Consider the following 23212-nt stretch of genomic DNA (forward strand, 5'->3'; position numbering starts at 1 on the left):
CATAGAAGGGTCTACCACCTGGAAGACAGGTCATCCCCCACAAAGCAGGTGTGGGGCCCATGGAGACAGCAGTAGACAGGGAACCGAGACCTAGGTAAAACCCTGGACCCAGAGGAACCTGTGACTTATGAGGTGGTGTCCAGTGCCGTGGTACTTGGGTTTGAATCCTGCCTCTATTACTTAACTCTTTCCAAAACAATTTCTACCTCCTAGTTGTGAGTTATCCCTGTGCCTGGCAGCCAAGCATGGCACAGAGTCAGCCACATTCACACTCTGCAGGTGTGGCGCCACTTCCTGCAGAGTGGCCCTGCCACCTGTGCACCTTTCTTTCCTTTTACATTAGGTTTGCCTGCCCTGGAGGCCCACGCCTGTAGCCTTAACTAATACTCTGGAGGCAGAAGCAGGGGTCAGCCTGGGCTACGTCACGAGACTCCTAGCTCAAACAAGACCTAACAAAAGGAAGCCTTAGACTTTCCCTTCTGACACGCCCATGGGATTCGGGATCATCTCTGTGGGGTGAAGGCGATGGTTGTAGGTGCTATTTGGACACAAGTGTTGAAGGGAATGGAGTTTGGAGTACAGACCACTAGCCTGGGGTCGGGTCCTGACCTGACAATTCAAACAAGAACCCAACAGGAATGCAGTCCACAGAGCTAGGTGCCAGCTAGAGGCTTCCACTTGTAAACAAGGGTCCTGTGACGGCCTCAGAGGCCCAGAGATAAGCCCAGGAGGTGTCACCCAGTCCTAGGTGAAGATCCTGTGCCACAGCTCCCAGGTCTCATGAGTGTTGGGACAAGTGCTTGTCCCTTCTGAGCAGGAGGCTGCTCTGAGAGGACCAGGAATCCCCAAGCCTGACTTAGGTTCTCACTCTGTGACTTAGAGACCACCCAAGAAAGCATCTAGGGGTCAAAACAGAAGAGAGGAGCTGGTTGTGGGGGGCAGGGATGCTGCCCCTTCCCCTACCCAGTGCTGTGCTGACCCCTGGACTCATTAGCAGATGTCCTGACAAGTTCAAGCCCCTGGAGCCATTCATTAAAAGTGTTCCTGGGGCAGCTCACACTCTGGCTGCCCAGGCCTCACTAATCATTCACAAGCCAGCAGGCAGCCAGGCTCCAGGCAGGAAGGTCCCTGGATCAGGAGCCTGAGCAGCCTGACTTAGCCCAGCCCTAGAGCAGTCTGCTGTGTCCCTCTGGGAAAAGAAGCTGACTCACTGTATGACCTTGTGCAGCTCCTCCCCTGGCTGTGCCTCAGTCTCCCTAACTGTCTCGGAATCCCATCAACTCTAAACATGGGGTCAGGAGATGCATCCCATACTTGGCGGTCCAGGTGCCTCAGGAGAGCTTCTCTAGCTTTGGGGGGATCCCTGCCTGAAGGTGTTTGGTGAGGTGAACTTCAAATCCTATCCAGAGTGTTCCATTCTATGACCAGGGTCCCAGGGAGTCAGAGGCAGAAAGGGCTGGACAATTGAGGTCATCCTCAGCTACATAAGGAGGTTGAGGCTAGCCTGGGCTACATGAGACCTTGTCTCTGAAATAAAACAAAAGAAAGCTTCCTTTGACTTTAAGTTTAGAACATGTGTCCGAGGCACCTGCATGCCTAGTACTGGGTACAAGGGAGAGCATGGTAGACTGGCCTAGTGTGCAGAGGTGAGCGGGGTGAGGAAACTGAGGCTGGGGAGGATGTGCCTGGCTTCCTCTCGAAGAGCTGGATCTTAGCCAAACTCAGATGCTTCATGGGTCAGATGTCCTATCTCGTGTCCAGGGCTTCCTGGCATGGGGCAACTTGCCCCACCTCAGTGATCTTCCACTGTCCGACCCAGGAACCTCGCCCTGCCCTCCCAGGCCTGGCGCTGGCACTCTCCAGATCCCCTTTGATGGACAGCCTCCACTACTCACACAGGGCCCCCCTGCCGCCCCCCACCCCACCCCACCCCCCCTGTTTCCAGGGCACTGGGCTTTGAACCAAAGATAAGAAGGGCAACAGAGTGCCCTCTGAGGTTTTTCTCAGCACAGGCACTAACTATCTCCTTTGACCTTCCATGCAGCCCACTAGGGCAGAGGAGCCTTACTCCAGCTTAAAGGGGAAGAAAGGGGGGGGGGTGAGAATCTAAGAACTCAGGACCTTAGTGATGAGGAAAGGCCAGAGGGTACAGGGATGAGCCCCAGCTTCCATTAAAGGCCCTCTGGGCCCACCAGCCACTGGCTCATAGTGATGCAAATATCCAGACTAGCATACAGTACTACAGAACGCTTCCCAAGTGCCCCTAATGGGCCTCACTCCTTCGGTTTCTCAGACACACAAACTGAACACCCCCATCCCTCCAGCTCCTTACCAGCTGTCTTTTCACTTAGAGAAGCGGAGACCACAGCATAAAGAAACTGAGTAACATTCCCAAGTTCAAACAGCCAGGAAGTGGAGGGACAAGACTGGCACAAGAAGTCTGGCTTCGCCATCAGCAAAGCTGGCCCACAGTGGGAGCAGAAGCCTTGGACACCGCCTAGCCCCAGAGGGTCATGGGAATGTAAAGGCGCTCCTTGCCCTGGTCTTCTGTCTTCTGGGTTCCTGGGAGCTTAGATGGTGCCTGCCTTGAAGTGGAGGAGCTAACAAAAGACAGCCTGTTCCACCTTCCACCACCCAGCTGTCCTTGTTCTCTCTCTCTCTCTCTCTCTCTCTCTCTCTCTCTCTCTCTCTCTCTCTCTCTCTCTCTCTCTCTCTCTCTCTCTCTCTCTCTCTCTCTCTCTCTCTCTCTCTCTCCTCTCTCTCTCTCTCTCTCCCTCTCTCTCTCTCTCTCTGTTGGTTGTTGGTTCTGGGGAGCAGAGGACAGGATCAGAAAGAAGGAAGCTTTCTCTGCCCCCTTTACCCCTTCTTACCCTGTGTGGAAGCCAGAAGCAGCCAGGAAAACCTGTTATGCACTGAACCTGTTAGGCACTCAAGAGAGACATGGTGGGTTCCTGAGCCACGACTCTCTTTCGATGGCTTCCGGGCTTGAATCATGGAGCAGTAAGGTCTGGGGAGAGTAGTAGAGGCCCACCCTTGTGTAACAGGATGACCCAGGCATGCCTTTCAACCATGAACCTTCAGGGTGCTTCTGGCTGAGCCTTTCCTGCCTCAGTCTCTCCTTCTAGCAACAGGGAACCTGCGTTGTGCTCTGCTGACCCTCCATGCTGAGCCACCCAGGGAGGAAGTGGGAAGAGCCCATAGAAGCGCTCTGCCGAGGGTCATCCTTTCATTTCCTCCACCAGAACCTTCCAGCACGAGGAGTCAGGCGCTGACTATGCCAGGCTCAGCCCCACACTGCGCACGGGGTACCGGAACCCACTGCGGAGATCTGAGGTCCGTGGGTCCAGACCACCATCCTTCAGCTGTAGCTTCATTTTGTATTCACCCTGGGCAGAGGAGTTGCTGAGCTTGCCCCATGCCTCAGTTTACCCATTTCTGGGCAGAGCTGCTATGATGTGTGAGGGAGCTGAAATGTAGCTTGGGGTCTGGTGTGTGGTATGTCCTCAAAAGATCGTGACCCCATTGCTTCCATTCACCTTTCTACAGAGAGACAGTGACCCTAGCTCCTCACTCACACTGAGCTGCTGTAAACCAGCACTGTTGGGGGGGTCGAGGTTTGATACAGAAATCCAAGGACCTGTTCCTGGCACAGATGTTCATTCTTGCAGCAGTCATGAGGTGCTGAGGTGACAATGAACAGCTGCTGGGGAGGCTGAGGGAGAAATGTTCCATGTGTCAAGTGCAGTCAAGGCAGGAGCACATCTTTGTGCCTTATTTTCTCCTGTACTCTCCAAGAGAGAGATTAGGGGAAATCTCCTATTCAAAGCAGATGCCCCACCAACTTAAATGCCCGTGGATACACTTAAGAAAGACCTCCACTATGAAAATGTCAAGTCAACGAGAAAGGACATCACAGAAGATACAGAGGATGGTGGGAAGATCTCCCACGCTCCGGCATAGGCAGAATTAATATTATGGAAATGGCAATACCAACATTTACCAAAATTAATGTGTAGACCTAGAGCAACACTTCCCAAAATTCTGATGCCACATCTCAACAACCTAGGGTGGAAAAACACCCAAAATTCGTATGGAACCACAAACAGCAAAAGCAACCATGTGGAGTAGAAACAGCTGGAAGGATCACCACACCTGATCTCAAATCACAATGCAGAAGTGGCAGTGATAAAGACAGCCTGGTGCTGCTTAGGAACAGACAGGTAGACCCAAACAGAACTGGAAACCTGAAAATAAACTGATAAAGCTACAGCTGCCTAGTTTTTGGCAAAGGAAGCAAAACTGTGCATTGGAAGAAGGATTGCCTGTTAAACCAGTGCTGACAAAACTAGGTGTCCACCTACAGAGGACGGAAATCAGTGTCATATCTTTGACCTTGCCCCCCAAATCAACTCGAGATGGATTAAAAACCTTGATTTTAAGACCCCAAATCTTGAAGCTTCTAGCCAAGGGATATTCCTCAAGGCAGCAGGGCCGACAAGAGCTTTCTGACCAGAACATGCACAGCCCAGGAGCCGGCCCCAAGTACCAACAGCTGGGAGTCTGTGTCAATTAATGGAGTTCAAAGAAGGAAACAGTGGGCAGAGTTAACCAGTCAGCACCGGGAGCTTTGCAGAACAGGTGTTGATCTTGAGAAGCTCTGCTTCAGACAGGGGCTAACATCAGAATTTACAAAGAATTGCAGAAATTAAAAACTGAGGAAATAGAGCTGCCAATCAGCGGTGGGCAAAATAATGGAATAGGCAGTTTTCAAAAGAAGAGAAGAAAAGCAAAACAAATAGCCAATCCCTAATTTTAAAAGTCTTCAATATCCCTGACCACCAGCAAAATGCAAATGGCAGGACATGGGGTTTTCTGGGTATACCCCAGAAACAGAACAGCGGGCTCATGTTAACTTCTATTTAAAAAGTTTTGAGGAACCTTCAAACATGTTTCCATGGTGGGCCTATGAATTCGTATGCCCACCAGCAGTAAATAAGTGTTCCTCTTTCTCCATATCCTCCCCAACACTTTTGTCAGACTTTTCTAATATTTTTAAAATATAATTTATTTACTTTTATTTTATGTGCATTAGTGTAAAAATATCATATTCTTTGGAACTGGAGTTATAAACAAGTGTGAGCTGCCAAGTAGGTGCTGGGAATTGAACCCAGGTCCTTCAGAAGAGCAGACAGTGCTCTTAACCACTGAGCCACCTCTCCAGCCCCCTCTATTTCTAATACTCATTTCTGCAATGTAGTGAGCGCTCTTAAGCACTGAGGCATCTCTCCAGTCTCCAGGTTATCAGATTTCTTGATGATAGCCGTTGTAACGGGGATGAGGGGCTACCTCAAAGAAGTTTTAATTTGCCACAAACCAGCCAGGACAGCTCAGTGAAATGCTTTTTAGCCTTGGTTGCTTCACACACGTGTGGAGCAGTCCTGAACATCCCAGAGCTGGCATGTGACACCTGAGCTGTGGTTCTTTTATTTGTTTTGTTTTTGTTCTTCGAGACAGGGTTTCTCTCTGTGATAGCCCTGACTGTCCTGGAACTCACTCTGTAGAACAGGCTGGCCTCTAACTCAGAGATCTGCCTGCCTCTGCCTCCGGAGTGCTGGGATTAAAGGCGTGCACCACCACTATCCTGCTGAGCCATGATTCTTAAAAGACTTCTGGGAAGAAATCCCTCCCTGCAGCCTCCTGGGCTCCATCATTTCTCTGCAGAGGAGCTTGATACATTGAACACTGAGGTCTCTCTCAGGCCAGCCTGTGAATTCAGGGCTCCTTAGGAAACTGTGGGTCCCCACCGAGCTGGATGACAGAGGCATGCTACCCTGGAGGGCCCTTCTCCAGTGTCCTCATCCTGTGGGTTGCTGCCACAACTGATGTGCATTTCTGAGACACAGAACACAGACACTGACGCCCTCATCTTGCAGGCAGCGGCAGCCAGCCTTTACTAGGCACCTGCTGAACACCAGGCATTTTTGTTTTCCTGGCCAGAGGGTTTCACTGAGCCACTCTGCTGGGGGGACGTTGAGGCTTGGGAGGGAAACAACTCCTCCCAAGTGCCTTGTGCCTCTGCCCTGGAGGCAGCAGCTTGGCAGTGGTACGCTGTCCCTATCTTCAGGGTCTGGGGGGTATCAGATCCCTTAGCTCATCAATGCAGAGGGCACCGTCCCATGGGGCTGGGTCAGGACACTTGATCTAGCTCCCTGCTGGTTCACCAGGAACCACGCAGGCCTGTTTACACACCTGGCAGAAGTATGGAGACGCAGAAAGCTGGCCAGGCCTCAGAGGACTACGGCTGAGGCCCAGAGCTAGGGGTGCTGCCCACAAGAGACAGGCAGCTAGCCACCTAACCAAGAGGACTTCTAGGATGCTCTGGGGTTCCCTGTGGGTAGGCCAGGATGGCTTCCCTCTGTACCCTGACCCCAGTCTCCCAGCTGAAGAAGCAGAAGCCATTGTGTTCAGCTCAAATGTGCCACAATCCAGATGTGGGCAAGTTTTTTTTGTTTTTGCGTTTTTTGTTTTTGTTTTGTTTTGTTGGTTTTTCCAGACAAGGTCTCTCTGTGTAGCCTTGGCTATCCTGGACTCACTCTGTAGACCAGGCTGGCCTTGAACTCACAGTGATCCACCTGCCTCTGCCTCCCAAGTTCTGGGATTAAAGGCGTGCGCCACCACTACCCGGCTTGTGGGCGGGGGTTTTAAGAGGCAGACACACTCTAATGCAGGGACCTATGTTTAAACTCAAGCTTGTCCACTCTGCTGGTGCCAAGCATCCCTCCAGGCGCCAGACAAAGTTCTAGGCCTTGGGGACACAGAGGGAACCCTTTACCCTGAAAGCTGCCCTCAGGCCAGGGTGAGAGATGGACACGGAACAAAACAATAGACCCGAACACAGTGCTGTACAGACAATCAAGCAGTGTAGCTCTGGAGAGCTTTTGCGGGGTGAAAGGGACAAGGTTTTTAAAGCGCACATCCGGGAGGATGTGCCCAAGGTCCTAAGACCTCAATAACCATAGGCATCCAGGTACAGCAGGGGGAGAGTTAGTGCAAAGGTCCTGAGGCCAGCATGGCTGGTGGCTTCTGCACCTGGTGGGCTGACACGTGGATGGGCTGCATCACCAAGCGATATCTACCCCTTGAGATAAGAAGCCTGCAGCATTGCTCACACAGCAAGCTAACCACTGCAGAGCCCACTCCAGCGGCATGCTTAGAGGGACCCAAGTCTAGGCTGTTGTTCACGTCCCCCAAATCACCCCAGGGCCAGACACTATCTAGAACAGCCCTGTGTCCCAGAGCACTGAGGTCCTCCCAGCAGCCAGCCTTGACCTGTAGCCCTGCCTCAGCTTTTGTCCCCATTGAAAGGGGCTCCAATCTCTCTTCCTCCCTCCCTCTGCCTCTGGCAAGCCCTGGACTTCCTGGGCATCCTTGGTGGCACAGTGGCTTGTTCCTGTTTCTAGGCGCCTGTGAATGTGCCGAACTTCTTCCTCCACGATAGTCACCCTGTGGCTAGGAGCACACTGACAAATCCCAGCATCATGAGAAGAGGAGGAGGCAGGTGGATGACGGACAGCCCAATGCAGGGCGGGACTTGGAAGTGAATTGAGACATCTACTAATGTCCAAGTGGCTTTACAGCCTTGGACCCTGGAGGCTGCCTTGCTTGGTGTCACAGGATCAGTTCTATTGGATATAATGTGCCAGCTCCTGCCGTCTGGGGTCACAGTGCCCTGAAGTCTAGTGTGGGGCAAATGGAGGCCCCACTTCCTGCTGTTCCCAGCACAGTGAGCAGGGTCCTACCCTCCTCCCTGTCCCTATTCCATCCAGGCTAGGGACAATCGATGGGACAGATGCCTTCTGGCTTGCCGGCCTGGCCCAAGGTAAAAGCTTGTCTGTCCATGTCACCCCAACACCATGGTAAACAAGGCAAAAGGCCTGGTGGGGGGGCAGACAAGCTAGACTTTGGGTTCAGCCTGGGGAACATCCGAAGGCAGTTGCCCACCAACACTCACAGAGTCGGGTGGTGGGGGTGGAAGGCGGCCTCAGATCTGCATCAAACAGGCAGAGAGGACCATGGGACCACAGGAGCTCCTCTCCAGGGTCACAAGAGAGGATTTGTGAGAAGCGCACCGCGAGAGCTTGGCTGGTGGCCAGCATTCCTTTGTTCTCTTATGCAACATGTATTTGCCGGGTATCTACTACACATCAGGCCCTATGCTGGGCTGAAGACTCCTCGGTATGAACAGAGAACCCCACTCTTGTGGAGCTGAACTCTGAGCAGAGGGAGGGGTGTAGACAGATACATTGTTTAAGTTTAATACAAAATGGATTGCCAGCTGGTGGTAAAGGTTGTGAGAGAAAGGAGCGGAGAAGAAAGCAGAGCCGGGTGCACCTTTCATTTTCCCTTTTAGACAGCACCTGAAGGTGGGGGCAGGGAAGGCCTTAGAGGAGGTGCTGTGAGCCCCAAGGGTGAACAGAGGGAAGCATGCTTGCGAAGGCCCTGAGGTGAGAGCCAGTTCTAAGGCATCCTCCTGCTTGCCCTGAGGTTCTGCCATCATGTCACTTTTTGGCTCCAATACCATTCTATATGACCCATGTCATAATGGGGCAATGGCCTCCCCTTCTGTGGGTCACCTCTGTCAAGTCCCTTTCCTATTCAATACACAAGGGCTTTGGGTGCCGCCATCTTTGGTGACCACTGTTCGGAGACTTCCTGAACCTAGGTGGTCCCCAGGTTTTCACAGGGTAACAGCGAGCAGTCAGGGCTGCTGGCACTTTCACAGCTGCCCAGTGTAGCAGGAGCCCAGTCCAAATCCAGCCGATTAGGTACAAAAGGTCAACATAGAAGGCTGGACAGGACACAGAGGCTTAAAGACCCACAGGCTGCCCTGGGCCACTACCTTCGTGCCTCCAGTTACTTCTGAAACTCTGGTGTACGCCTGCCTTCTCTCCTAATGACCTGGTACCCCAAAAGGCCTCCTCAGGCCCTGGGCTTTGGATGCACCATGTGACCAGGATGACCTAGACCCCAGAATCCATGTATGCGCTGCCGTCTCCGTTCATTCGATCTTTACAATCCTGGATCTTCATACGTGGGCACACACAAAGGCTCCCCTGTACGTGTACTGAAGGCATGGGGGACAGTATGGGATTGTAAACAAAAGTAAACAAGAGGATTGTGATCAAGGAAATAGCAGAGGTGTGTGGGACCAGTGACTGCTGTGGTGGTATTTATACAAGGAGATAAAGTCAGACCCTGCTCCTAGCTTTCTAGGGTTCAGTGGTGTGTGTGTGTGCGTGTGTGTGTGTGTGTGTGTGTTTATGTGTTTGTGTATGTTTGTTGTATGTATATATGTGTTTGTCTGTATTATGTGTTTGTGTGTGTACATGTGTTTGTGTGTGTTTGTATGTGTGCGTTTATGTGTTTGTGTGTATGTGTGTGTTTGTTGTATGTATGTGTTTGTGTGTTTGTGTGTGTTCATGCATGATGTATCTACTTACCTGGAGGCTAGAGGGCATCCTGAGGAAGATCGTTTACCTCCTTGTGACAGAGTCTCTCAGTGGCCTGGCTGTCCAGTGAGTCCCAGGGATCCCCTGTCTCTGCCTCCCACAGTGAGGGAATCACAGGTGCATGGGACATGTTCTGGAGCTTGAAATCAGCCCCACATGCTTCCGAGGCAAGCGCTATACAATCTGAGCTGTCCGCCCTCCAGCCCCCAGCCCCCTCCCTCTCTGGGCCTCAGTGAAATGCTGTAAGTGAAGAGCACTCAGCAGGGTCTGGTCACAGAAAATGTTGTCCCACGGGGCTGGAATCCTATTGTATTTCCCCACCAGGGCCTTGCACAACCTGGTCACTCTGTCTTCCAATGCGCAGGGACAAGAGTGGAGGAACAGGCGCTGGGGTGGTGCTCTGTCAGGAACAGGACTCAACTGCTCTGTCTCCTTCTCCTCATCTGTGGAGATGAAGGTGGCCGCTGTACTCCCTTCTTCTTTTGGTTTTTGTTTTTTGAAACAGGGTTTCTCTGTGTGGCCCTGGCAGTCCTGGACTCACTGTGTACACCAGGCAGGCCTTGAACTCACAGACGTCTTCCTGCCTTTGCCTCCCCAGAGTCCTGGGATTACAGGTGTGCCCCACAGCACGTGGCCTGTACTCCCTGCTTAAGACCAGTGTGGGAGGGAAGTGAGCTGTGCCGTGACAGCCAGGCTCAGGAAGGGAGGGGCAACATGCTGGCTGCACACACATGTAGCCTTGTCTTGCCTCAGAGCCTTGCCCGATTCTACCCACACACGATCCACTGAGCTGGGGAGCCCCTCCCTCACCAAGGAGGAAAGTAAGGCTCAGAAACTCCGCCTTCAAGCAAGGAGACATCCTCTCTATTCAGTCCTTCACTTCAGTCTCTATTCTCCCATCACTTAATTTCCTCGGGGCCTGTTTTCCTTATCTGAAAATGGGAGCTGCTCCCATTCCTGAGTGTTGAATTAGAGTCACAAAGACCCATGCTTCCATGGTTTTTTAAAATCATGGGGCCCAAAGGGTAGCCAGAAAGGCGGGCGGCATTCCGGCCATGTTGAAGGGAAGACCCAGAGGAGCCAGTGACTTGTCTGGGTGCCAGAGGAGGCCTGTGGGATGAGAATCCAGTCCTGGTCTCAAATCCCACCAACAGGGAAGTAAAAATCCTTCTAACAAAAGAGCACCCCTGAACTTACAGATGAACTACCTCCCCCTAAAAAGACATCCCCCCCCCAAAGCCTGTGCATAGAACGCCTATGGGAAAAGAAAGCAGGGCCTTCCCCAGGGGAATGCCCTCCATTGCAGCCTGCTTGGATCACCACCTATGCCACAGTTGCTGTCCAGCCTTCCCTAGCTTTCCTTCCTTAGCACAACCTCAGAGTCATATGCCAACGCCGGAGAACTCACAGCAGCCAGAGGGACAGAGCAGCTGTTTGCTCCTCCTAGAACCAGAGGGAAGAGAGCTACTCTGCAAGCAGACAGGCTGCTGTTAATTCGGAGGCGGGTTACAGTGGTCCCGGCCACAAGCCGCTATCCATGCCACTGGTACACTCCCACCTCCGGAGAGGGCCTTTGGTGGGAAACACAACAGCCTCTTGACTTTCCGGAGTTTCTGGTAACCCCTGGGGCCATGGAAAATGATCCTGGGGGCAAAAATCCAGGGTGCCAGGAATTCTAGGCCTCAGCTTGGCTTTCCCCTTTCCCCTCAGCTCACACCTCGAATCGCGGTGTAAGATACAAGGCCAAGAACCTCCGTTCTCGACCCCAGCTTCCCACAGTGGACCAGCTCCATCTGGATAGCAGACATATGGCCTATAGGAGGGATCACGGAGGTAGAAGCCTGGGGCTTATCTGGGGCAGGTCCCCCCCCCCCCCCGTTACTTCATAACACACCAAGTGGCAGATGCCCTGGCCCTCCGATTGTCTTCCTTTGACTAGGTACCTGCCACTCTCAAAGATGACCAGGCCATGTTTGTCCAGTGCCTCCTGCATGGTGGCCTTGGCATGCTTTGGGCTTAGAAGCTTCCAGGAAGCCACCTGAGGAGGGAAGTGGGGCAGACACTACAGACGCACTGAGCTACGGTTAGCACTTTCAGGTTGGACCACTGGCCCTGAGGGAGGCCGTGTCTACACTGCCTGGAAGCTTTCAAGCGGAGTTAGCAAGGAAAACCAAGGTGCCCTCCGTGAAATCACATTTCACACCAGACGCAGAGTAGCACCCAGCAGCTCTTACTAACCAGGAGCCTGAGGAGAAATATGTGAAATCACTCATTCCCCAAGCTGAACCCACCTGCCTTCCACGACGGTTAGAGGCAGTGACATCTAGGGCCACAGAAAGAGTTCTTACCAGGGAGCCACCACCAACAAGTAGTCCTTCCTGGGTAACTAAGGTGCCAGCCCATTACAAACAGCCCTACTGAGCATGTGTGACCTTCTGACACTGCCACACCATGCCATCTACAAGCACCTAAGAACCTCACCATTGAGTTACAAAAAAAAAAAAAAAAAAAAAAAAAAAAAAAAAATATATATATATATATATATATATATATATATATATATATATATATATATATATATATATATATCATGATGCCTTAAGTAAGTTTGAGATTTGTGTTGAGCCATATTCATGGCTACCCTGGGGCCACCACAGGCTGGCCACTCTTCCAACACAAGTTAAGGTGGCTGCGGCTGCAGCTGCGGCTGCCCCATCCAGTTAAAGGCAGAGTGGGAATGTCCTCTCTCTTGTCAGGGCCTCACTGGAGACTCTGGGGCAGAGCATGCAGCAACCATACGACCCTGCAGAGATCCTGTTCCTACGAGTCCACAATCTCTATCCAGACCTCTGCTGGCCACGAGACCAGTGTCCCGGCTTGACCCTCCACCTTTCCCGGAAGAAGCCTGTCACACCAGCCTCAACCAGCCCCACATTGTTTCTCAAAGAGAAGATCACCCCCATTTTAAAGCCAAGGAAAGCCAGACCTGGAGAAGGAAGGAGACTGTGGGGGGGCCCAGGCAAGCAATTCGCCCAGGGCCCTGCTGAGCTCATTTATTTGCTCTAGTCAATGTCAACAGAGTCCGATGGGCTGGATAAGTGAGCACCGAAGAACTCCTCGCTGTGCACGGCCCACCTGGGGTCACCGTTCCTTGTCAGGCACGCTGGAGGCCTTCTGCAGGCAGCTCCCTGGGTGGGGCTCAGCTGCTTGCTCTTGGGTGTCACTAGCTCATGGTACTGTCCTGAGGTGGCCAAGCACCTTCTGAAAAAGGCAACTTAACATGATGGCCCTGGTGCCCTTCGGGGACTCCCAATGGTGTTAGAGCCCCTAGGAACTGATGTGTGCCCCGAGCTCACTCCCAACCTTCCCTCTGAGACCACTCTGAACTCTAGAAGTACCAAGGGCTCTGAGCTCTCAGACATGAGCTCGCCACTCTGAGTCACCCTGAGACTGTCTCTTGCTGTGTCCAAACCGTAGTTGCCGCAGCTTGATTGGGGGGGGGGGTCTCTGCAGGAATTTTCCAGAAGTGACACAGGACAGGTGACACCTCCTCTAGGAAGCACTCAGGAAGAAGGCGTAGTTCTCTAACCTTTGAGCAACGGGTACAGAGCAAGAGCAGCTGGCGCGCATCAGGCGCTTACTACATACCAGGCTTGGTTCTAAGATATTCACCATGAGTGTACGTGGCGTTATCGTATTCTCTCTTTTTAAATGGAGGTAAGTAAACCAAAGCTCAGAGAGGTTAAGTGACTGGCGACAGGTCACACAGCTATCATTCGGAAAGACTGTGAAGGGAGATGCCGCAATAGCACCAAGCACGCAGTTAGAGCTCAAAATCTAGAATTTTCTGTAGAAGCGGGGGAAGAGTCAGAGGTATGAGAGAGGCGGACCAGGGAGAGGAAAGGAAGGCAGAACAGGAGCTGGTGTTCCTAATTGGAGGCCAGCTCGAGGCAGGAGGGAGGGTCTCGGCTTGGGGCCACCATACCTTGGGCGGCAGGGCGAAGAGCACGGGCAGCAGAGCCAGTGGCACCAGCAGCAGCACCAGCAGGCGCCGCGCGCTCCACACCTTCTTGGCCAGCGCCGCTAGCGCCGCCATCCGCGCGATCGCCGGAGACCCGAGAGGCCCGACTGCCCCTTGCGGGGCCGGCAAGGACCTAAAAGCCCTAAGGGGCGGGGAGGAGCCACGCGGAACCGCCCCGGCCGCGCCTCCTGGGCCGGGGAGAGTTGAGGACAAGGAGCAGGAAAGGGGCCCCAGAGGCCGCCCCCCCTCTCCACACACACCCGCAGACCCGCGACCCACTCTGGACTCACGTGGGAAATGAAGCAAAGACCAAGTGAGGCTGAAGGCCTGAGCTTTGTCACCCTAGTTCAGACCCTGTCGAGACAGACCATGGTGCCTTGACCCATAAGTGGCCTCTAGTGACCAACCATGCTTGCAGCCTCTTCGTGACTGGAGGTTGGTGGGGAGAATGCTTAGTGCGAAGGGCCCAGTCTCCTGTGGGTGGGAGTATTCCCTTCACAGTGGTACAACCTGCTTGGTTGGGGGCGGGGGGACGGGCCGGGGTAGACAGGCTCTAATTTAGTCCAGGCTGGCCCCAATCTCCTTATGCAGCCGAGGATGACCTTTAACTCCCATCATCCTCCTGCCTCTACTTTCTGAGTGTTGTTGGCATTATGGAAGTGTGCCAACATCCCCAGTTTCAGATGGGCAGCTGCTGGGTCAGCTTATAATCTAACCTCTACTATTTTAAGAAACCAGGGACTCTTTCTTCCTAGTCTGCACTTTTACATTGCCGCCAGCAGCTAGCGCCGCCCCCCTCCCGCTTTTCAGCACCCTCCATAGACCGCTGTATTTGCAACAAGGGATCATCCGGACTTTTCTGTTTCCCTGAGATGCTGGGAAGGAACCTAAGGCCTTGCCCATGCAAAGCAAGAGGCACGAGGACCAACTCTGGTCTACACTCAGCTGGTCACCTGCCTCCTTAAGAGTATGACACGTTTCCCCAATGGCGGCTTATGGACCTTTGCCTGGAGGCGGAGGACGCTCCCTCTCCCTCCCGGTAAGCTCTGTGCTCCAACATAGGTGAGCAGACCCTCTGCTGGTAACAGGCAGCCAGAACCAAATGTGTTAAAAGATAGTTCCTTGCAGACTCTAACCCACACAAAAGATATCAAAAGCTGGCTCTTTGAAGAAAAACATATCAAAGGTACCCTGGAGACAAACCCCAGAAAGTGTCTTGGGAGTGTCTCCTGCTATTCAAGTAAGCTTAGTTTAAAAACCCAGGGGCTGAAAGGTTGAGCAGCGCACCCCTATCCCTTCCCCACAGCTTTCTGCCCCCTTGTTCTTTTTAAAACTTAGTGAATTAAAATCTAGCTGTTTGACTCTTTTTGTCTTTATTTTATTTTATTTTATTTTGGTTTTTTATTGGTTTTTCGAGACAGGGTTTCTCTATGCAACCCTGGCTGTTCTGGACTCACTTTGTAGATCAGGCTGGCCTCGAACTCACAGTGATCCACCTGCCTCTGCCTCCCAAGTGCTGGGATTAAAGGCGTGTGCCACCACGCCCAGCTTGTCTTTATTTTAATAAAGTGTAGCCAGAGGCTTCATTCCCCCTCTGGAAGGGATTCAGATTTTTCTTGTCTCAACCCGGCTGAGCACAGCTGCCCTGCACTTCCTCCCTGCCCAGAAGGCCTTCTCTGTGCCCAGGACCGGTTCTCAAAACGGAGCATTCTTCAGCTTGGTGTTAGAGCCCTTGGTGATAAAGTGCTTGGTGTTAGAGCCCTTGGTGATAGAGTGCTTGGTGTTAGAGCCCTTGGTGATAGAGTGCTTGATGTTAGAGCCCTTGGTGATAGAGCGCTTGGTGTTAGAGCCCTTGGTGATAGAGTGCTTGGTATTAGAGTCCTCGGTGTTAGAGGCCTTGGTGTTAGAGCGCTTGGTCTTAGACTACTTATTGTTAGAACACATGGTGCTAGAGCCCTCTTGGAGTGCTTGATGTTTGAGCACTTGGTGTCAGAGCACTTGGTGTTTGAGCCCTTGGTGTCAGAGCACTTGGTGTTTGAGCCCTTGGTGTTAGAGCCCTTGGTGTTAGAGCACTTGGTGTTAGAGCATGAAATGTTAGAGTGCTCGGTGTTAGAGCCCTTGGTGATAGAGTGCTTGGTGTTAGAGCCCTTGGTGATAGAGTGCTCGGTGTTAGAGCCCTTGGTGATAGAGTGCTTGATGTTAGAGCCCTTGGTATCAGAATCCTTGGTGTTTGAGCCCTTGGTGTTAGAGTGCTTCGTATTAGCATGCAAATTTCAAATCCTTCCACATCTTCTTGCCCTTTCCCTCTGTGTGTTCCAGTCTAGGTACCCTAAATATCCTGTGTTTGGTTTTCGTAAGTTGTCCTTCACTGTATCCACCTGTGGCAGGGCTCAGTCCTCATGCATGAGGTCATGCATTAGGACTATGTGACTCTCCTCACAAGATCTGGGGTCACGAGATCAGGTGGAGTGAGGATCCTGCTGGGAAATGGGGGTTCGCTCTAGATGGATAGCAAAATGGCTCTCTGGAGAATCTAGGCTTCTACTTTAACCAGCAGAGTCTCACTTGTCTGTGTGAGTATCTGCCACATAAGTGTCTGCAGCACCCAGAAGAAGCCATCAGATCCCCTGGAACTGGAGTAACAGGTGGTTTGGTCATGAGCTGCCTGGCATGGGTGCTGAGAACTGAACTCTGATCCTCTTTAAGATCATTACTAACAGAGCTAGCTCTCCCATCCCACAATCCCGTCTGTTAATCTTTGAATGCAGTGTGTGCAAGGTCAGGAGAGAATGGTGTCCATCACATTTCCCTTCAGGAGGGGACACTTGGCCTTCTTGGGCCTCAGTCTCTGTGTGGTCTCAACTGCCTCTGGCTTCAAATGCTCTGAGAGCAAGTGCATGGGGGCAGCCAGAGCTATTTGGCTCCTAGCGCCTGTGTTGGGAATGGCAGCCAGTGTCTCCCTTATGTAAAGCGGAGTTACCATGGGGTTTTGTGGTTGTTGGGAGGTGACCTCTTCCCACCAGGGCCACCTCATATCTTGGGGCTGGAAGAGTCTTGTAGTGAGTGCTGCTGTCAATCATCTGGTAGCAGGAGGGTTGTGACCCCACCCACACAGTTTTGAAGGCCTAATATGCCAGGCATGGCTAACTCTTAGACACCTCACACTTCATTCAATCTCTGGTAACCCCAGTCTGGACTTCTTGGGAGCAAGGATGCTTCTTAGTTTCTCGGACTCATTGAGTGTCATGGGTGAGTGTGCATCACCTCAGCCTCCCCTCTCAGTTCTCAGGTCTCCTTGCCCTCATGCCTGCAGTTCCTTGCTCTTCAGGGAGGCCCTTTCCTCCCCAGGACTCCTCGTTCACTCCATCCCCTCCCTTTGGTGTCTTGTTGTGCATGGTGAAACCCACGATGCTGGGCAGCAGGCAGATGCAGACCTCCTTCGTAAGTGGCCTCTGTCCCTGCCAATCTGGGACTGTGGCACATGGCCAGCTCCTCACCTGCATGGGATGCAGTTCTTGCTCTTGGGCAGCTGGTCTGGAACTGGAGCGGCAGGGACTTTTCTCCGTTGCAATGATCTTGCCATTTCTGCTAAAATGTAGTGCCTTAGGTGGCTGGCTCAGCGGATAAAGCATTTGCTTTGTGAACTTGAGGGCCAGAGTTCAGATCCCCAGAACCCACATAAACACCACATGGGTTCGTTCCTGTAATTCCAGGGCTTAGAATGTAGGGACGGGGGATACCCAAAGGAAGACCAGCCATGTGGGTGAGCTCTGGGGTCAAGTGAGAGACCGCGTCTCAGTGAATAAGGTAGAGAGTGATGGAGGAAGCCTCTCAGTGTCTATCTCAGGCTTTCACACACATGCACACATGTGCACATGCACCCATACACACAGGCTTACACACACATATACACATGCACACAAACCACACACATAGAGGTGTGAAAAACACTATTTACTTCAGACTTTATGTCTTTGGCTCTCTACAAGTTGTTTTCACTGGTTATTTTGAAGACCAGAAAGCTCTTTTTTTTTTTTTTTTTTTTTTTTTTTTTTTCTTCAAACTTGTTTTCGGGTCTATGGAAAATATAAGAGAACAGATTTAAATGGCTCGACATGGTATTATGAAATTCATCCCAACTGTAGCTGAGTGACCTCCAGGTTGGAGAGGCTGCCAAAGTCCAGAAGCCTCAGCGTTTCCTTGGAGTCAGGATCTACCTCAAAGATCTCCTGGTCTAGGGCTGAGACCTCAGGAACATAATTGTTTCTCTTCTCTCTCTCTTCTTCCTGAAATTTGATAGAGATACCTTTCACAGGACCTCTCTGAATCGCTTCATCAGATGCATGACACAGCCAGCTATCTTGTTGCGGAGTTTCTTGCGATCTCCTCGTGCATGTGCTTGTTGGTGTGCAAGGCATTACCCAAGCGAGTTGACCTGGGGCCATCTTCTTTACAGTTGTGGTGCAAATGCAGCCCATGTTGGCGGGTCTCTGTAGAAGAGTGAAAGCCTCTTTCTTGGTGGAGTTGGGATGGTAGAGTGGAAGCAGATTCTCTTGGTTGGGAGCCTTAGCTTTTAAGAGCTAAGTCCATCTCTCTGGGCCCTGAATAATATCTTGTACCTTCTATATTAGCCAGACAGCCAGCACTGCCAAAAATTAATGTTCAATATTGCTGCATAGAATATAGGAATTTCATAGCATCTCGTGTGGCTGGGTAAGACTGCACCAAGAAAAGGAGCCAGGTGTGATGGCAGGTGCCTACAGTCCCAGAACTTGTGAGGCTGGGGTGGGGGTTAACAGATGGAGAATTCAAGGCCAGCTTGGTCTGCCCAGCAACAGCCTGTCTCGGGGTGAAAAAGGAGGTATCTGTTACTCAAGCTTGAATGGTGTAGGAGTATAGGACTAGGCTCAACCTGGTAGTGGTGGTGGTGGTGGTGGTAGTGGTGGTGGTGGTGGTGATGGTGGTGATGGAGGTGATGGTGGTGGTGACGGTGGTGGTGATGGTGGTGGTGGTAGTGGTGGAAGTGGTGGTGGTGATGGTGGTGGTGGTGATGGTGGTGGTGGTGGTGGTGGTGGTGGTGGTGGTGGAGGTGGTGGTGATGGTGGTGGAAGTGGTGGTGGAGGTGGTGGTGGTGATGGTGGTGGTGGTGGAGGTGGTGGTGGTGGTGATGGTGGTGATGGTGATGGTGGTGATGGTGGTGGTGGTGGTGGTGATCGTGGTGGTGGTGATGGTGGTGGTGGTGGTGATGGTGGTGGTGGTGGTGGTGGTGGTGGTGGTGGTGGTGGTGGTGGTGGTGGTGGTGGTGGTGATGGTGGTGGTGGTGGTGATGGTGGTGGTGGTGGTGGTGGTGGTGATCGTGGTGGTGATGGTGGTGATCGTGGTGGTGATGGTGGTGATCGTGGTGGTGATGGTGGTGATCGTGGTGGTGATGGTGGTGATCGTGGTGGTGATGGTGGTGGTGGTGATGGTGGTGATGGTGGTGGTGGTAATGGTGGTGGTGGTGGTGATTGTGGTGATAGTGGTGATGGTGGTGGTGGTGGTGGTAATGGTGGTGGTGATGGTGGTGGTGGTGATGGTGGTGATGGTGGTGGTGGTGGTAGTGGTGATGGTGGTGGTGGTGGTGATGGTGGTGGTGGTGATGGTGGTGATGGAGGTGGTGGTGATGGTGACGGTGGTGGAAGTGGTGGTGGTGGTAGTGGTGATGGTGGTGGTGGTGGTGGTAGTGTGTGTGTGTGTGTGTGTATTAACACTGTATCTGGGAAGGCATAAAATTAGACTCTAGCAACATTCTAGTAGGAAATGAAGTAAAAGCTGGGCTGTTATGTGCACATATACCTGTACTCCCAGGGCTTGGGAGGTAGAAGCAGGTGGATCAGGAGTTCAAGGCCAGCCTTAGCTACAGGATAAGCTTAAGGCTAGGCTGGGCTCTATGACACCCTGTCCCTCTCCCCCTCACACCCCTATGACCTCCCCCAAAGAAAAGAAAGAAAGGGAAAGAAAAGAAAAAGTAAAATTTAGAAAGTAGAGTACGAACTTGAGTTGTGGTGTCAAGGTACTCGTGAGTTTTGTCACAAGGGGATTTCTGTATATTTATTGTTTGAGCCATATAAGAGTCAGCTTATGGAAACATGTAACTACATGTGGGTGTGGGAGGGAACTATCACACTCACCTTTAACTGTCAACTTGACGCAACTTAGAGTCACCTAAAAAGGGAGTTCTCATTTGAGGGATTTTCCCAGATCAAAACTGGCCTGTGGGCATGTCTGTGAGGGGTTGTCTTGATTGTTAATTGATGTAGGAGGGCCCAGTCCACCGCAAATTGGTCTTCACATGCCTCATTTTGCAGAGGGCGAAACAGGTACAAAGAGCTCAATGAACTTATCCAAGGACACAAAATGGGGACTTGAAGCACAGTAGTATAGGCCAGGTGCACATGCCACACCCATGCAGCCGTGTCCCTCAGTGTGGCTGGCCCTCTATACTCAAGGGCTCATGATGTCCCCATTCAACCACCCATAAGGAGCAAATATTCCAAATATTAAACCTGTTCTCGGAATATGCAGGGGTTTTTTCTTGTTATTCTTTAGAAGATATAGTGTAATGACTAACTACATAGTGTGTATTACATTGGGACCATAAGTATCAGGACTCACATAAAACATGAGAGGGGTGGAAAAATTATATGAAAAATTACATGAAAAGCATGTTATATAAGTCAGTTGAACTCCTGTGCTTAGCACTCTCCTCAAGGTGTTCCAGAAGCACAGGCTCCAAAGGACAGTGACGTGTGCCTTTCTTTGGTATGAGATTACTGATGTTGGTGACAACATGGGACACAACCATTGCAGCCAGCATGTGTCTCTCCATGGCAGGCTCTTGCAGGTACTGCAAACTTCTACATGTGTGTGCTCACCCTTCAGGATGATCCCCGCCTTCAGCATCCTTGAAATGTCCAGCAGGCTGGTTCCCAACCTTGGTTGCATCTGGGAACCCCTGAGGATTTAGAGGTGCTCTTGCCTCCACCATGAAGCTCCACACCATGAACGGTCACCCCGTGGCCCCTGGCAACTGAGGACCTGCTTCCGGCTCTAGAGCGCCACCCGTTCTGAACGGCTAGCATCAATAGAAGCAGATGGTGTGGGCCCTTTGCTGTCTGCATCCCCACTCAACAGAGTCTCCATAGGTATCCCTGTCTTAGCATGCACTGGCACTTTGCTCCTTTTCATTGTTAAATAGTATTTCATCGTGTAAAACAACATTTTATCAGTCATTCATCAGTTGAGGGACATTGAGACTATTGGCGTTTTTGGCTGATAGGAACAGTGCTGCTTTGAACGTTGAGTGCACAAGTCTGTGGGGAGGAAGTGGTAGCAGGTGTGTGCGCACATGTGTGTGCATGTGAAGGGAAGAGGCTGACACTGGGTATCTTGCTCAATCGCTCTTTAAGTTTTGTGAAAGGTGTCTGACTGGGACTGGAGGCTCACCAGTCAGGCCAGGTCGGCTGGCATAAGGGATCTCCCTGTCTCTGCCTCCCAGCTCTAGGACTGCAAGGGCACACCAATGTGCCTGGCTCATAATGTAGGTGCTAGGGAGCAAGTTCAGTCCTTAGGTTCACACTGGCAGAGACCTTTCTGATTGAGATTTGTAGATCAGGCCGGTGTTGAACTTATGGTAATCCTCCTACCTCAGGCTCTTGAGAACCTAGATTAATTCTAGAACTAGAATTGGAGCTGAAGACTTTGGTCTCTTGCCAGAATCAGATGGTGGTATAGTCGCTCATTCTTGCAGTTACCTTTGACTTGGGGCAGGTGAGTTTTTAAAAATTCATTTCATCTGTGACTTTTTAAAGCACCCCCCTTTAAATAAAATCTACTTATGTCTACAATGTCAAGGAATATAGAAGAAGAGACCAAATACCTCAAGGTGTAGAGAGCAGAGCCACAGTGAACTTGCAGCCCAGGGAAGCCTTGAGAGGGTGAAGTGCCTGACAAGAGCTCCCAGGCTCAGGGCTGGAGAGATGGCTCAGAGGTTAAGAGCACTGACTGCTCTTCCAAGGGTCCTGAGTTCAATTCCCAGCAACCACATGGTGGCTCACAACCATCTATCATGTGATCTGATGCCCTCCTCTGGCCTGCAGGCATGCATACATGCAGATAGAGTACTGTATACATAATAATAAATAAATATTCTTAAAAAAAAAAAAAAAAGAGGTCCCAGGCTCATCTCCCAACCTAGGCAAGCATAGCATTCCTGTAAATCCCAGGGCCAAGTGACTTCCCGGTGGACCTGTCCCAGGCTGTGATGAAACCTCCTCCCATGACCCTATGCTGCCCAGGCCGGCATCATCAAAGGCAACAGACAACCTGAGTGGGGGCCAGGCCTACAAAGGGCACTTTGGATCTTCCAGGCTGAGGTGGGTGGGTGGATACAAACTGACCCACTCCCTGAGGTCCAAGTGCATGTAACAATAACTTTATAGTAGTGAACCCGGGAGCTTATTTCCAGAGCCAGCCGGCAGCCAGGGGACACCCAGAGCAGCTCTGTCTTCCCTGTTAGGGTAGACAGGAGGCAGGCCGAGGGCCATGCTCAGTGCTGCCTGGCTCCTGTCCTTTTGTGTGCCCATGGCCTCCCATGTGGCCTCTATTGCCCTCTTCACAGAGCAGGAGACTGAAGCTCAGAGATGCTGGTTGTGCCTCAGGGCTGTGCTGCTCACCCTTGGCCATACTGTCCCAACAGACCTCTTGAGCCAGGCTGCCATGAAACACAGGCAAAACTAGATGTGACTCAAGGCATCTGTCATGCTACCATGCTTTGACATCAGAGAAAGGAATGCCTGGGCTTTCTGGTGGGACTCTGTCTGCCATTGGTGAAATTGTGTTGAAGAACTTCATACTGGAAATGGATGCCAGATTAATCGGACAGCACCTGGAGACCTGAGGCAGGAGAGTCACAAGTTTAAGGCTAGCCTGGGCTACATATTGAGACCCTGCTTTAAAAAGAGAGAGGAGTGGGGGCAAAAAAGAAGAAAGAAGACCAAACCTGGGACTGTGCTGCAAGCCCCACAGTGCTTAATGCTGCAAAGAAACCAAGCAGGAAGGAGGGAGGGGGTACTGGCCACTGCTTAGACTTTCCTTCCCAGGCTTGCTCCGCCCTGCTCCTCCCCTGTGCCACTGTCAGCATCTCCCAGTGTGACATTGCTTGGAGGCGCCAACAGCAATATTGGCTTTGAGGCAGGTCCCAGCAGAGCCCTCAGGTGGGGGCTGGGATTCATAGTCCCCTAGCAGCCTAGCAGCTGAGCAGCCCAGCGGCCCAGCGGCTCATCCTTCGGGCTTTCCTTCCTCTGGGGAGGGCTGTACTCTGGTTCCTGGCAGACAAGGAGGCTTCACACACGTGGCCTTTGATCGTATCAGACCCCCAGCATTCTCATTGATTTTTGTTCCAAACCCCAGGCCAGGATTACATTCTGCTTTGCCTCCAGCAGGGAAGTTGGTGGGTAGATGGGGCCTCTGTATTTGTACAGGTCTCTCTGTGTATGCATATTATGTGTGTATGTATGTGTGGTATGTATGTGTTTATATGTGTATGTACGTGACATACTTGTATGTGTGTTGTGTGTTTATGTGTATATGTATATGTGTATATATATGCATGTATGTGAACATATGTATGTGTATATATATT

General features: G+C 51.7%; 1 protein-coding gene across 2 annotated transcripts in view; it reads right to left on the minus strand.

The window, feature by feature from the left end:
* Positions 1-13661, minus strand: part of Slc13a3 (solute carrier family 13 member 3) — a 69065-nt gene extending 55404 nt beyond the window's left edge. For both annotated transcript variants that reach the window (XM_051143810.1, XM_051143809.1), the window contains exon 1: positions 13495-13661. In XM_051143810.1, coding sequence (XP_050999767.1) covers positions 13495-13605 — 111 coding nt within the window. In that variant the 5' untranslated portion in view covers positions 13606-13661. The remainder of the gene's footprint in view (positions 1-13494) is intronic.
* Positions 13662-23212: the final 9551 nt, after the last annotated feature.

This window comes from Acomys russatus, chromosome 4 (genome assembly GCF_903995435.1).
Source record: "Acomys russatus chromosome 4, mAcoRus1.1, whole genome shotgun sequence".
Taxonomy (NCBI): Eukaryota; Metazoa; Chordata; class Mammalia; order Rodentia; family Muridae; genus Acomys; species Acomys russatus.